Source organism: Coturnix japonica, chromosome 1 (genome assembly GCF_054131305.1).
Source record: "Coturnix japonica strain WE chromosome 1, WE-NBRP24, whole genome shotgun sequence".
NCBI classification, from domain to species: Eukaryota; Metazoa; Chordata; class Aves; order Galliformes; family Phasianidae; genus Coturnix; species Coturnix japonica.
This window is the reverse complement of record NC_140663.1, coordinates 162565406-162581777: the sequence shown is the minus strand read 5'-3', so window position 1 is coordinate 162581777 and position 16372 is coordinate 162565406. Positions and strand designations below refer to the sequence as shown.

At 43.6% G+C, this 16372-nt stretch overlaps 1 protein-coding gene across 1 annotated transcript in view; it reads right to left on the bottom strand.

Annotated features, from left to right (window-relative positions):
• Positions 1-8357: 8357 nt before the first annotated feature.
• Positions 8358-16372, bottom strand: part of LATS2 (large tumor suppressor kinase 2) — a 48553-nt gene continuing 40538 nt past the window's right edge. The window contains exons 5-8 of the mRNA XM_015852159.3: positions 13813-14395; positions 13058-13240; positions 11659-11765; positions 8358-10961 (exon numbers count right to left, since the gene is read on the bottom strand). Coding sequence (XP_015707645.2) covers positions 10467-10961; positions 11659-11765; positions 13058-13240; positions 13813-14395 — 1368 coding nt within the window. The 3' untranslated portion in view covers positions 8358-10466. The remainder of the gene's footprint in view (positions 10962-11658; positions 11766-13057; positions 13241-13812; positions 14396-16372) is intronic.

Here is a 16372-nt window from a genome sequence, read left to right as displayed (position 1 = left end):
TGATTTATTGCTAGCTGCCCATGTGTGAAGTTGCCAGTGAGTTTACATTCACACGCTTATTCAGATGAAATCTGATAAACAAGTTATATCCATTTGTTTCCTGGGGTGAAGGCTTAGATGTACTTAATCGTGGACTCATAGGAATCACCGAAGTTGGAAAAGAACTCCAAGACCATCCAGCCCAACCATCCACCTACCACCAGTTCTTCCCACTAAACCACGTCCCTCAGTACATCTAAATGGAGGGGACCACTTGAATCACAGAACAGTTTTATTTTGTGACTGCCAGAAAAGCAAATACTGAACAATTTGCTTGGGCAGTCACATACCAAAATATCCCATTGCGATGTGAGGTGTTGGGTCTCCTAGGTGAGCGTCCTTTTGTGTTCACCACTCAAAGGAACACACATAGCAAACAATTAAGTCTACAGACTGAATCAATGGCAATGTGCAATCTGTTCCAAAGGAAAAGCTCTGAGCCAGGACTCCTGATGGGCCGCCCTGCACTCACCAGTGTCCCTGTACTCACCTGGGGTTGGGCCAGGTTTGATCTGGAGATTTTGGAGGTGTTACCCTTAGAAGCCAGCTTGATTACACAGCATATGAAAAAATACCAAGTTTAAGTCTGCTTAACCCTTAATTAAAAAACATTTGTAAGCAAATAATGTGAATTTAAAAAATTGAAAGCAGTTGTCCTATGCAACCCCTAACAGTATGTAAGGGTCCTGCTTTGGATAAATAAGGCAGTGATCCTAATTGCTAATCAACATCTTTATGTCATTTATAGATGCTCTGACAGATTGTATTTCAAAACCAAGCTGATAATCTATTAACAACTTGCCACAGGGAAAATATTCTGAGTGGGATTTTAAGGTAAGAAATGAGAATGTTGGATTACTCATCTTCACCAGCAGAAATTCTACATACACAAATCACCTGACAGCGTTATTCTGAGCTGCAGCATCTGCCAGCACATTGTTCAGTAATTCGACATGAAGTGTCATTGGAAAGGGAGCAACGGAGCCAACAGACCGGAGCTGTTGAGGTAGTTGTGTTAGCCTCAGTGATAGGGCTGCTGGTGCTCTCAGAGGATGGTCGTCCTGAGGCACTAATTGCTCAAGAGGCCACAGTGGGGGAGGTTTTGGTGTGACAGAGAAGCCAGGCATCTATGATGTCTGGAAGTGACATTTTCTGCACAGCAATGCTGACTAAAATCTGTCCTTTAGCTTGAGTTAGAGTGAGAATGTGCTATCACCCAGGCATGCCTTTGAGGAGTCGTAAAACATGGTACGGATAAAGGAGGGAGAAATACGTGTAAGCAAGAAGGTGTCGTGATGAGTTGGATTTTGTTTGTCTCTGCTGGGAATTGAAGAGATTTACATGCCAGACAAAGTGGTGAAGGAGGTTTCCTACTGGGACATTTGGACATCTGTGACAAGAGTCATACTATGACCATGCGTGGTTTGCTCTGTCATTGCTCTTTTGACAGCCTCCATTCTTGGAAGGCTTCAGTACAGAACTGCCTTTGGGGCAGGATAGAGTACAAAAATCCCTTCAAGAGCTGCCATTGCTGGAGGCTGATTCTCACGAAATGCTGCCATGACGCTACTCATAGCAAGGTGACATCCAGGGGCAGGGTGCTCCATTCCACCTTCATTCACAAGGCAGTTTTGGCAGAACACTCCATCCTGTGGTGCTAACGCCACACAAGCTTCTCATGAGGATGGTGGCCCTGACTGTGGCAGCCTTCTGGACTCAGAGAGGCTGGATATTGGATATTCTGGTTTTGTTTTAGCATTTCTGTGGAGTTGTTTTAAAACTATAAGACTACAAGATTCTATGATTCTATGATTCTAAGACAATTAAGTTGAAAGTCTGAAAAGTTTCTAAAATCTACCTGAAAAGATAAAATTAGTTTTTCTTTTCTGTTCCACCAGAAACAGGGACCTGGGACCTGACTCATGTGGCAGTGCTGGCAGGCCCTTGCCCAGTCTGCATCTGATGTAAGCAGTTATTACACAGTCGCCTGCATTTTAAAGTATCTGAAATACTGTCAGTAAGTCAAAAAGGTTGAGGGAGTCTCAAATTATTCTTTCAAACCCAAGGATGTGGACTTACTGTCTGGTTTAGACAGTTGGAGTCTCACCACAAGATGGCCCCATCACTAAGCACTGCTTGACCAGTCTAGTACGTATTAAGTGTTCCTGTGAGAAACATCTTCCCAGTGTAATCAGGCCTCTGTGAAACGAATAACCTTTGGCTCCATCATGGTTTAGTTCTACACACCAAGCACTCTGCCCAGCTCATGAGGCGGTCAGCACCCACAGCGTTAGATGTTCTTCACTGCCTCATTGGTTGTGGTGAGGTGATACCTGATGTAAACAGATCTAGGATGAAAACTGAGTACCTCACCCACAGGTTTCTGGAAGGTGAAGGCTGGTTAAGGCGCTCTGTGGGGAGGCAGCCCAGGAGCACACAGCTCGATACTGGGAACTGTAGAATCACAGAACCATTAAGGTTGGAAAAGAACACCAAGATCATCCAGTCTGACCATGAACACGTCCCCACCACGGCCACTAACCACGTCCCTCAGTGCCACATCTCCACATTTCCTCAACACCTCCAGGGAGGTGACTCATGTGCAGGACACCGACCTGAGGGATTAAATTAAGTTTCCTGAACAATTTTCGACTCCTTGGCTGCTGAAGTGGGAACACTTAGGTCAGTGGCTATTAAGGATAGCACTTATTATAGAGACTTCACGGTGTGGGGCAGTGGCTCCTTCTGGACCTCTGCACCCTCTGGAGACAGAAGTTTCTCTCATCCCCTTGTCTGTCTCATCAGACTACTGAGGGGCTTGTCATGGAAACTCTTAATTTCACCAACATTTATTGCTCTGAAGCAGAAACCTCCCCCTGCAATTCTACTCCACTACTCCAATGAGCTCAGCCACCATTTGCTGTATCTAACAAAGTGGGTTCTGCTGGTCAGGTACGCAATCCTTTATCTCATTTTATACCAGCCTGGCATCAGCTTGAATAAAGACCCTTGGCAGCTTGTAAGGAGTAGGGTTAAGGCTTGGTGTTTAAGTGTCTTTGCCCTATGAAATCAAGGATCTCATGGGATTTTGGCTTGTGAGGGCAACCTGAGGGCTGCCAGAGCTGGCCATATTGTGGCGAGAAGTAACTAAGGACTCAGCTGCATCCAAGAGCCTTTCAGGAACTGGATTTATCCTCCCCTCAGAGACTGACATCTGAGACATCCACCCATCAACCCACTGCTCAAGCGTTTGGGAGAGCTGCGGTGGAGAAGGAATGTAACTCTGAGAGAACTCGGAAGCTGCTGGCGGATGGAGATGAGCAGTAATTATCACACCCGAAAGAGGGCAGCAAATTCCAATGGTCTGTTCCATGGTGCAACAGGAAAATGGTTTTGGGCAATGCCAACTACTGATTCGTATATACGATTCCCAGCTCAGTAACTGGGAGCTGTGCCAGAGCCCAGCAGCAGAAGCTGGTGCTTTACTGGAGTTTCTCAAAAGGGAATCCAGCCTGATCACATATATTGATGCTCAGAAACTGCAAAGTAACAGTTTAAATTCATGATAATGGGATGAGGATGCCTTGTGCAATAGCGAGGCTGTCGGTCTAACTTAAGTCAGTCATTTGTCTGCAAAAGGAACTTCAGTGTGTCAGGAAGGAAGACAAAAAAGCCAGAGCTGTGCAATGTTCCTCCCTGCGACCACCCACACCACAGCACGGCTCTTCCTTGAGAGGGAACACACAAGTTACTCCGTAGGCCACCAACCAGCGCCTCTTTCTGCCTCCTGCTGGGCACCGCTCTCCTTCACTTTCAGAGGGGTCCCAGTCTCAGCCCACCCTTGGGCTCAGGGCAGTATTTGTGCTGAACTCAGAGTGGGCAGCTTGGGGCCGCCCCGGGTCACGTCAAGGTGTCCTACAGCTGAGGAGGAGAAGGCACCAGGCAGGAATGTGCTGGCAGCAATACACTCTGCTTTGGCAAAACCACTGATTAAAATCAGCTGATTACTGAACCAGCTGTTATAAATCCCTCACAGCAATCTCCAAACGAAACAATTACAATTTTGCAGCTTCCAACCAAGTTTCTCACCTGCACAGGAGATTTTTAGACTCAATTTTATGTAACTTGAACACCAGGTGAAAGCCATTGACACAGCTGCTGCACTGTCACTCAGCAAACCCGTGCTAGGACATGCCTAAGCCCTGCTCCAAAGCTTTCACTGTGACTTTGAGCAATTGGGCTTCAAGGTCCTCACTGCATTAATTATCAAGGCCTGGAGCAAGACTTGGGAATATGGAATTGGCTTTGGCTAGGAAGCAACTCTTTCCTGAGGCCTTCATGTGCCATGCTCAGCCAGAGCGTGCTCAACACGGACAGAAACCTTCTGGTACCTCCTGACTTCAGGAGCTGGAGTCATTTTCTGCTCCATTTTCCACAAGTCATGTATGACCATTAATCCCCATTGCATTCCCATTCAACACGCTCTCTCCCTCCAACTCACTAAAACTGGCATAAGGACAGCGTGTCTCAAACTAACTGGCCTTGAAATGCTTTCACATCACCATCTCGCCTTGTGCGTACGTCACTTTTTATCTTGCGTTGAGAAAAGCTGCCCTACAGTTGAATTTGAAATCAACAATAACAAAATGTCCCGGCCATCAACCATTACCCTGAGTTGAACCATAATAGAGAGAAAAACTGCAAAACAACAAACCACAGTGTTTCTATAAATTAAAGCAAACTGCGTACAGCGGTGTCAACTCCCCAGCTGTGGGCCTGGGTAAAGCCCAGAACCCTCTTGTTTCACAGCAGCACTTCACAAAGCTGCTCATGGCTGGGCTCATCTATAGAAGGCCCACCTTGGCCACAGGTACAGCTTGCCCTGGAGAATCACCCAGCACAGGGCATCCTCTGCCAAGGGGTGGATTAGACACCCGCGCAGTCACCAACCTCTGCATGACCACTGCTGTGAACCATCCCTAGATGGGATACAGGGATCCCTAATGGGATACAGGTTAGAACAGGCTGCCCAGGGAGGTGGTGGAGTCACCATCTCTGGAGGTGTTCAATAAACGTGGAGATGTGGCCTAAGGGACGTGGTTTTGGGTTGATGGTTGGACTGGATGATCTTAGTGGTCACTCCAACCTTAATGGCTCTTCAACGCTATGGTGAAGACAGGTGACATCAGCATTGCATGGAAGACGAGGATGTCAATTAAGCTCCTTTTTATTCCAGATATTATTCAGTTCAACCTCTTCTGTTATTTTTAGAGCTAGTTTTAATTGGCAGGTCCTGGTATGTGGGAAGTTGAACATTAAAAAAAAAAAAAGGATCGTTTGGTCTTAAATTGGAACAGGCAGCTGGAAATTTCTGAGAAATTATATTTCCAAAACCTGGCCTGGAAACATCAGAATGACTTATTCACAGCTGCTCATTTCTGTTTTTTTGGCCTCTTTGTGCTTTTCTGCTTTGAGTTTTGGACACGCCATATTTATGTTTTTGAAGTGTAATTGTAAAGATATCAGTAAGTTCCTCCCTAAATGATTCCATTCGTGTCGAACCGACGTTTGACATTTTAAAAGCATTTTCATTGAGGGAAAAAGAAGAACAAAACCCAACAGTTCCTGATCTCTGGATTCGCATCTTTCTGCCCCCGTGGTTTCAGCAGCACAACCAACGTTCCCTGAGTGAAGCAGCCCGCCCACACCGGCTCCCTGGGAATGGAAAAATGACTTTCTTCTTGGAGATGCTTGCTTTTATTTATTGAATTCCTTTGGAATCGTAGAACCATTAAGGTTGGAAACGACCTCCAAGACCATCCAGTCCAACCATCAGCACATCCCCACCGTGCCCACTGACCACGTCCCTCAGTGCCACATCTCCATCTTTCCTGTACGCCTCCAGGGACGGTGACTGCAGCACCTCGCTGGGCAGTTTGTGCCACCGCCTCCTAACAGACCTGCCTTAGTAGCACGGTATCACAGAAGGGTTTGAGTTGGAAGGGACCACAAAGCCCACCCAGCCCCACCCCCCTGCCATGGGCAGGGCCACTGACCAACAGCTGAGGCTGCCCAGGGCCCCATCCAACCTGACTTTGAATGCCCCGAAGAGTGGGGCACTCACACCCTCTGGGCAGCTGTGCCAGTGCCTCACTGCCTTCAAAGAGAACAATTTCTTCCTTATATCCAATCTAAATCTATTCCCTTTCAGTTTCAAACCACTGCTCCTCATCATGTCACTATAAGCCCTGGCAAAAATTCTTTCTCCATCTTCTGCACAACCCCCTTCTATGCACTGAAAAGCCACACTGAGATTTCCCTGGATTCCAGGCAGAAGAAACCCAGCTCCCTCAGACTGTCTTCACAGCAGAGGGGCTCCAGCCCTCCGAGCATTTTCGTGGCCTTCCTCTGGGCTCACCCCAACAGATCCATGTCCTTGTGCTGGGGTCTGGTGCCAGGGTTTGTAACTCTTTGTATGTATGCAAAGCCATCAGTGCTCTCTTTGCTGTGCTGTGCAGACAACAATTAACCTCAAGGTGACTAAAGGACTTGGTATGTGCTAACAAACACCCTCACCTGCAGATGTATGTGTTTGCCTCCTCACCATTACCAATGAGAACACTCTGGTTCTTCCCCTCACAGCATGATGCCAGGGGCTGTAGGCCCAGCTCACTCCATACACACACCTGCAGCCTCTCTCCTGCCCAGCAGCACTCTTGGAATGGGACATCTTACACTGTGTGCTCCCCCAAAATCCCCACAAATGTTCCACATCAACTACTCACAGTGGCTGGAACAGCTTTGAAGGCTTTCTCCCACCTCCCATTTGCAATCCAGTACCATCAGCTGTCTCCCCCTGCCCACCTGTGCCTTGGATGCATACAGCCCCACTTTATTTTAATGAAGGTCACGTGTCTGGGGCTATTCTTCTAACAGCAATTTCCTCCAATATGCAGAAGCCAGAAGATGCACTCATGGGCATTTTCCACCCAGCTGAAGGACAGTCAGTGCATCCATCAGTCCGCATGAACTTCAACTGCCCACAGCACCAGGCTTCTGCTGGACCTGGAGATACTGCGGCCTTTGCAGAAGGTGACCAGAGCTTTGCAGATCAGATCCGCAGTTTGTTTTTATTAATGATATTGATAACGAGCCCAGGACTCTGTTTTTCCCAGCACTGCTCAGGGTACATTCACTGCTCAGACCAAAAACCAGAGGAAGTCCCAACTTCCATGTTCGTGCTGCAGCAGATTTCTTTGCCAGGAAAAACATTTTTACACTTTTTTTTGTGTGCATTAATGGTTGCTATTCCTACATTATCTATTCCTGTGATTATTTCCTGTGGGAAAGATGTAATATTTTTAATTCTAATAATATTTTTAGTAGCGGTTGCTATTTTCTGCCAATGATTCTGTATTTTGGGATGGAATCGGGTTATGTGTTCTATCTGCCCATTCCCATCGCAGCTTCCCTAGGAAAGCCTTTAGAGCAGTTAATTCATACCCCGTAAGCTGCAGGGAGGAGAACAGAATTTTATGAAGGCTATGAGACCGATTTTCCACCCAGCTCCAGGCAATGGCCCCGTTTCCTGCATGGCTAATCCTGTTCTTGCATTTCCATTTGAAAGCCAAATGCTTTTTTCCTTCATTTAGTTTAAGTTATTCAGGCTGGGTCATAACTTCTTATAGCTTGTAACTTCTGCAGGTAGTTCTTTCTCCCTGAACCGGGAACAATGTGCTTACCAAGAGCTGCTGCTGTTTCCTGGCCCCACCAGAGAACGCAGAGATGAAGGGCTGCAGAAGCCCTTTTTTTTCTTGTTTTCCCCTGAGGTGGGTGAGAAGGTGCAGCCTTCTGGAGACGGTGCCTGATAAGCTGAAAGGATGTAACTTCCAGTTCAACTCCTGGTTGGGTGACACGGCAGTAGTTGTTCCCTGCAGTACAGATGCTGAACAAGCAGTCTGTTAGGTGCAGAATCATCACTTCCTTTTGGTCTTTTTTTGCTTAATTGCAAAGATTCTGCACCTGAAAGTGAATTACTGACCTTTGGGAAATACAGCAGGAAGGAAGCACAGCTCCCCAGGGCTGCTCCAAAGAACCGCTGCTGTGAAAGTGACAGCACTGAATTCAATGCCATGTACTTTGTGATATCAAAATTGCCTTAATGTGCCCAGAAATCCTACACCAGATGCTACAAAGAGGTGAGATTCGGATCTTGTGTTTGAAGCTCAAACCCATCACTAACGTTACAAAACAGACCCTTTACAGATTCCACTTCAGAACAGGTAGAAGCGATCCTTCCCAAGAACACATGAAGCACCTTTGGTTTTGATTCAGATTTTTAATAAATTGTGCCAGTAGAAGCTTTCAAAGGCAATGATATATCAATAAATAACAGTTAAACTGAGTTCCTGAGAAAGAACCTACCACATGAAAGAATGTCAAATAGATGTAAATAACAAAAAATGGCATTACTATATAAAAAAAGCAGTAATACTGAACCTTACATGAACTGTCACAACACAAGCACTGCATACCTCAGAACATTCCTTTCATACAAATGTAAACAAATACACAATCTTTTCTGTTTAGTTTAGGCTGATGAACTCATATGTCGTTGCTTAGATAACTAAACACTGGATAGGATATGCTAAAACGTTAAGGAATAATACGTGGAACAATATATGGAAAAAATAACAAGGTTCCAGATTTAAAACAAACAAAAAAAGAAGCAAAAACACATGAAAGGAGTGTTTTCCTCACCTGTTATGATGTCAATCACCTTAAATAGGACTGTTACACTCATTTGAATTAAGGATTTTTGTGTGTGTTTACTTACTTATATATAATATATGCATATATGTATGGCTTAATTACTTTAGTATTCTGATATCATCTCAAATAATTCTCACTTATACATACAAGAAAAATGCGTATTTTAACATAGTTAAGAATTGATATTTCAAAGTATGTCAACGATCCGACAGAAACCAAGGACTGCTGTGCTCCACCACCTCTCTAAAGACAACAGGGCAGAACGACCTGTCAGCAGCGCCAGCACCTTCAGATGCGGTGCCTAAAACCCTGGGATCCTACAGGGATACACAGGAGAGAGGTGCTGGCTGGAAATGCCGCATCCCTCCAATGCACTGAGGGTCTGTGTGCTGCAGGAGCACAGCTTGAGCCCTTCTGTTCTGAGGACGCTGAGCTCCATGCTGGCATTGGTGCTCTGCGTTACGGACAGCGTTAAACAAGGAAGGTTGTGCTGCATGCCATGTGAAGGGGCCAGACCCGGCCTGCTGCCACTGACCTGCCTCCTGACAACAGTCTCGCTATCGATCCTTCGTGGGGAAACGTGTGTGCCCATGACAAATGGTTACTGAAATGATCCACTGCATCAGACCACAAAATCACTCTGCAGTTATCAATCTGTTTAACAAAATTAGTACTGGATACAATCATAAGAAGAAACCATCCACACGATACATTATCAACACACGGTTTAAAACGGTCTAATTTCAGACCCTCAGTAAAAACGGATCCACAGGACCTGCCTGTGAATGGCAAGAAAAGGCCATTTCAAATAGAAAAACACTGCTCATGCAACATTCTTCACACGCTAGACAGTGAAATCACACCCAAATAGTCGCCTGCTCACACTTTCTATTACATTCCAACAAGCAGAAGGAAATCAAGCAGCTTTAAGGTTATGTCACCATTTTGAAATGTGGAAAATACATACAATAAACAAAAATCATGGTGCGAATATAATGGCATCAGTAAATTAAGGAAATGAGAGAGCTGACTTTTTTATTGTGTTTTTTTTTTCATTTTTCCTTTTTTTTTTTTTTTTTCCTTTTTTTTCCCTCTTTTTTCCTTTCTTACATTATTGCACAGAGACCTTTCATCACACGTTCTTCAGCTTTACGCGTTTTCCTAAATGTGAAATAAGTGCTATGGATAAAATAAAAATGTAGAAAAGAAGAACAGCAGCATGATTTGTCAAAGTTAATCCCTATAATTTAGTAGGAAAAAAAACACCCTGCTATAAACAAAATATAAGTGCTCTTTATTCATTTAAAAAATAATGCTGACAGATGCAGAAATCTGTAGATGTTATCTGAGTAGGGGGATGCTGACCTCAAATAAAAACAGGCCCAGAAACAACAGACTTCTGGCCTTGCAGATTTTGGTGAAGACCAGGACTTCAAGTGTAATTATCGACAAAGTTATTTACAGTAAAACTGACCTGAACTTCCAAGAGTGCCATTTTTAGGACCTGGCCCTGCAAGTTTCTGACTCCCCAGGATGACTTCAGCTTCATCTGAAGTTAGACACGAACAAGCACTGCAGGATCAGCTCCCAAAGGATCAGTTAAAGGCCCTACTGGATTTGAGATTAGTCTAATCTGGAGTACTCTATACAATAATTTACACATATACAGGTTGACAAGCTCCAGTCTGATCCACCATGTCTTTGTCCTCTACACTGGATTTCTCAGACTGGCCAACTTCCATTCCAGAAGGTTTGGGATACCTGAATGGATACCCGTTGTCATCGAAGAACCTTCGGAAAGTAAACTCATAAAAGGCATGCTCGGTGTGCTTGCTGTTGGAGGAGGCTAATGGATCCCATGTCCTGGTGCTGTCACCACTAGCATCATTCCAAGGACTTTCTTCTTCAACTGGATCAAAATTTGAAGTGTCCATTGGATGGCTGATCTTTGGAACATAAGGAGCTGGTTGCCTACGGATATCAGTAGAGAAGTCCATAGAGTGAAAGAAAGAGTGGGCCTTAATATCATCTGCTCCATTTCTTCCAAGCCTATCCTCAGCTGCGCAACACAGCTTCGTGATGAGATCCGCTGCTTCAGGGCTTAGCTTGATCTGTGAGGGGATGTGCAGTGTGCTTTCCCAATTTATCACCTGAGGATGAGAATGGTATTAAACAACTTCTAATCCTGGAAGCAGAAAACTTCTGATCGTTTTGTCAAAACTAACTGTACAGAAGTACACATGAAACTTGTCAGTTCACATCCTGGTTAATTATTTTAGAGGATCAAGAACCCAATGATTTGATAGCATCAGCTGCTAAAAGATTTCTTTGACAAATCAAGAAACATTGTCAGAGAGTGAACAGAAGAAGCAATTACATTATAAAAAAAGACTATTAGTTCATGGAGTGTCTTGAAGGCATTGCTTCATTCAGTCTCCAAATTGTAGAAAATTGGTTATGAGATACAGTCCTTCTAATAAAAACTACTGACTGCTTAACTTTGAAACTCTCACACTGCCATCTGACATTATCATTACTGTATCAGCTTGCTCAAACCTGATACGCACCCTACGTAATTGATATGGATGAACCTGTGCTCCAGAAACCAAAATAATGCAGAAAAGATTCACAAAACTAGCAACCATCTGTGCAATTGGACGAGTCAGTTCTGGTTTGACATCCAACACCTTCATTGATTGCAAAAGGTTTTGTCCCTGCACAGAACTATTTAAAATCAAGCTTTTATAATGACAGCTCCTTTCTCCAATACAAGAGGGGATGCGTCTGTACATGGTGGAGAAAAGATGGAAAAGGTTAAAAGTTTGCGACCACAGAAATTCCACTTACCTTCAGTTGGGTTTCTGTAGGTGTAGGAGCCAGAAAAGGAGGCTGTCCCACTAACATCTCAAAGAGGATCACACCAACACTCCACCAGTCACAGAGCTGGGTGTATCCTGAAAGGCAAGTCAAAAGGTTGTCCTCCACCAGTCACAGAGAGTCACAGAGCTACTATTTCCTCTAGCAGATAAAGATCAGAACTTGCAACACAGACTTCTACCTTGTCACAAACAAGTGAGCCAAAACCAAAGTACTCTTGACTCAACCTTGTCATATAATGCTTCTTCTTGCTGGCATACAGTCTAATGTTGTCAATAAAGATCTAACACTGTTGTGTTAGCATTCTCAATATATTTAATTCTCAACAACAGTAAGTGGGGAAACCACATCATTAGGAAGAATGAAGCTTGTTGTTTTTGTTTTTTTTTTTCAAGACCACCGCACAGTTCTATCACTTCACAGCATATACTGGCCCTCAAAGAACACAAAATGCTTAATGACCAATGTCCCCCTCTAGGTTCAGTGGAGCTGACATTATGGGTCTGAGAGGCGGCTGAAAGACAAAGCCAGACTAGAGATAAGTATGACCTTTTGAGCAAGTTCCAAGCGCAGAGGAACAAGTTAAAACACTTAATTGCTCAGAAAAGTAAGATAAAGCTTTGAGATCTTCAAAAGGAATGGAGGACTTGAACACTGAATTCAATGGAGATTTTGTTACTGGATGCTGTAGAATCTAACCTGAAATCTCAAGAATTGAAAACAGTAGAGATAAGCCTTAGGGTCTGGGTTGCAGACAACTCTGAATGTCTGATCTCCTTACTATGGTGAACAAGTCTGTCACGGATAGTCACAGAGCACTGTTTACATTCCTCAAGCACAGCTTTTAAGTGTAGTTAAATTTTAAGTTAACTTGTGTAAGACTTCATTTTGTTTCCTCAAGATTCTGACTGGGAATCTGGAGAATTCGTATCCACGAGTTTTTATCAGCTATACTGAAGTGATCCATCTAAACAGATGATTCTAAACAATCAGATGGCTAATTGCTGCTATTTGTAAACTCAATAGTGGTCACAGTCTACGAGTACAGATTATTGACTTTAAACCTGAGAAACAGCACTGCCAACACATCTGACATATTAGCAGTCCCCTTCAAAGGCCTCAGAGTGAAGAGATATGGAGATGGACAAGGCACAATTACATTTAACGTCAGCATTGTGAAGCTGATCAGCAGACATGTACAGAAATCTGTTCTCCTTAACCTGAGACAGTCTATGGACTTCACAATGCCAAACTTCCAAAGCAGCAAATTAAGGGGGGGTGGGGGGGGGAAAGAAAAGAAAAAAAAAAAAAAAGAGTATTTCAAAATATTGATGATTATTTAAACAGGAGATAAATAGAGAGTATCTACCTTTACGAAGCAGGACTTCAGGAGCAATGTAATTAGGGGTTCCAACTAAGGAGTGGGCTAGACATCTCTGATGTTGCTTCTTAGCTCTTTGTTCCAATGTCTTCAGCCTATCTCCACATCTACAATTGGACACATCATCCCAAAGATCACTGGGCTCCATGCTGTCCTGTCTGATATGACTCCCTTTCAAGTGGGAGAGAAAATATACAATTACAGTCATAAAACACAACATGTAAAGAGAAAAGCATTTACCCAGATTTAGTTTGCCATCTTCTAACATCACTGAAGAACAGCACAACTCTAAACCCAAGGCAATGTTTTCTGCCTTCTTCCCAATTGGTTTTCCATAACCAGCAGAACATTTCTGTCTCAACACAAGGAAGTATGCTCCCATATGGGAGATACAGAAAGCAACAGAATACATTTAGATCAGCTATACCAATTGTTCATAATCTTTTTGCTGACATATTCCAGTTCTCCTCAATGGCACGCACAAGAGGTACCTGGATTACTTTAAATCTGGGATTAAATTCTTTCACTACCAACAGAGACCCTCCAAACAAGTATGAACTGAAAAACTGCTGCCACTGCAGCAGTCAACCAAACTACTGTCAGGGATTTGAAAAGTAATGGGAACAAAAGACTAGAAACAAACAGAACGAGTAAGTCAAACCCATCATAATTCCCTGACATTTCTGCCACGAGGCAGCTTTGTTTCAAGACAAAAAGTGCAAATAAAGGCTAAGAACACTAACCTTTCTGGTAGTATTTTGAATTGTGAGTCCACCTGAATCCTGTACACAGTCCGAAGTCAGTCAGTTTGATATGCCCATCGAGGTCTATCAGAATGTTGTCAGGCTTGATGTCTCTATGAATAAAACCCATTTTGTGTACACTCTCGATAGCCAAAGTGAGCTCTGCAATATAAAATCTAGCAAGACGCTCTGGAAAGACTTCCATCCGAATCAGCAGACTCATCATATCCCCTCCAGGGATGTAGTCCATTACAAAGTACAAGTTCTCTTTATCTTGGAAGGAATAATAGAGTTTAACCACCCACTCGTTGTCTGCCTCAGCAAGTATGTCCCTTTCTGCTTTGACATGAGCCACCTGGTTCCGGTTCAGTACATCCTTCTTACGCAGAGTTTTCATGGCATACAGGGCGTGAGTATCCACTTTGCAGGCCAGGCATACTTCTCCAAAGGCACCAATGCCCAGAGTCTTGATTTTCACAAACATAGATTTGTCCATTTTGGCCCTTTTAAGCCTGTTGTAGTTGGATTCCTTCTGGTAGAGAATTTTCCTCATTTGTTCCTGTTCTGCTTCACAAAGGCCCGCCTTTATAAGGGAAAGCAAACCACAACAGCTAGCAAGGTTATATTCATAGCAACAGAACAATAAAAAAATACAATAAACTAGCATTCCTAAAACACATTCCTCAGAAAAATTAATCTAGAACAAGATGAGATACTGAAGACAGTCAGTCTCTGGTCTGTCTGTTTCATTTGTCATTCCTTGCTACCTGAATTTACTGTATCTGAGATTGCTATGTGTTTCTTATTCTCCTGAGCTACAAGGTAAGGAACAATACTATCAGGGGAACATAACAGATCTGCTCACAAGATTTGGTTTTTAACTCTCAGTTGTAAATTTCACCAATACACTCCAGTATGTGTTTGCACACTGCAGTACAACTTAAACTGAGATACAACAGCACCCTTGGTTCAGTAATAGCTCTCCAGTGCAACTCACATGAAACCTCCCTACCGAGCAGTTGCTTTTTTTCATAGCAATTAAGAAACTGTTTTTGACAAAGTATCTTGGGAACCCTCTTCCTTCAAAACCATTTTTCCTCCTCTGTTGTACAGAACCTCCACTCTCACACTTGGCAGATCCCTAACTTCCCTCCCAAAATATATGTATACAGCCCTCAGCTCTGGCCTCCTCCCATACACTGAAGCCAAGATCCAGATCCCATTTCTCTTTTAAATGTACTTTTTTTCCCTTTGAACCTGAACAGTAACAAAGCTGGCTTGTCCAGACACCTTCTGCCCCATAGAGTCTTACAGTAATTAAAAGTAACATTTCACATGTCTGAAGGGGAACATCTCCTGGAAAGGGGGAGAAGTACCCAGCTGGACTTCCCCCATGCTTCAAGACAGAGCCTGCACAATTCTGCCTTCAGTGCCTGTCTGAGAACACGAGCAGCCTTCACCAGCAGAAGCCCCTGCGCTGATTTCCAGGATCCTCAGAATTCCCTGTCTGCAGCAGACCCCCCTCCTTTTGAATAACATTTATCTTGAACTGAAATAAGTGAAAATAAGCATTTTGAGAGGAAGATCAGTGAGTGATGGGAAGAGGCAATGGGGGGAATGGTGGATGGAGATGAAGCTGACTGAGAAGCAGGCTAAAGACCCCTTAAGTATTCACCCATAAGGCTGCTGCTTTGACTGAAGTTTTCATTTCACACCTGCAATCGAGGCCATTAAGAATGAAAAGTGGGCAGCCAGACTAAGCAGCAAGATCCCCACAGCATAAAAATGAAATCCATGTGAATTAAGCATGAAAAAACTCGCAGAACAGGTAGGGTACCTCAATCCATACTAAAGGAAGCGTTTATTGCTTTAACGCATAACAATTACTGTGCTGTATTCTTGGTTAATTCTAGAATAATGCGATATTCAGATGGCCAAAACCTCTTGAGTTTGTGGTGTGTTATTCCAGCCAGAAATGAGGTTGCTAGGGGAAGGAGCTGTTTTCTGTTTATAGTTATCTTTGAGTTATGAAGTGAACAAAAGCTGAAGGGCCAAAACAGAACTGATGCTGTTAGTTTCTTTTCTTACTTCTTTAGAGACCGCTCCCCAACTTTCTCAGTCTCAGGAAAATATTCACTAAATCCAAGCAGTACAAAACAACCTATAGTTGCACTGAGGACAAACTATGAACTACCACTACTATATTGACCTTTCAAGAGATTTTTAGAAGCATCAAATGTAACCTTGGCAAGCAAACCACCAGATTTTCTTGAGCAGAATCACAGGGGTTGGAAGGGACCTCAGGAGATCACTGAGGCCAACCCCCCTGCTAAAGCAGGCTCCCTACAACAGATGCACAGATAAGCACCAGACAGGTCTTGAATATTTCCATAGAGGGAGAGCAATGTGAGAATCAAATTAATTGACCCTAACCAGTTCTAGGGAAGGTCAGGTAAGTTATTACCCATCATGTATTAATGATAGCTTTCATTAAAGCTTATCCTTAAACACAAAAGTAGACTAGTCATATTCTAGCTAATGGCACCTGAAGGGAGAAAAA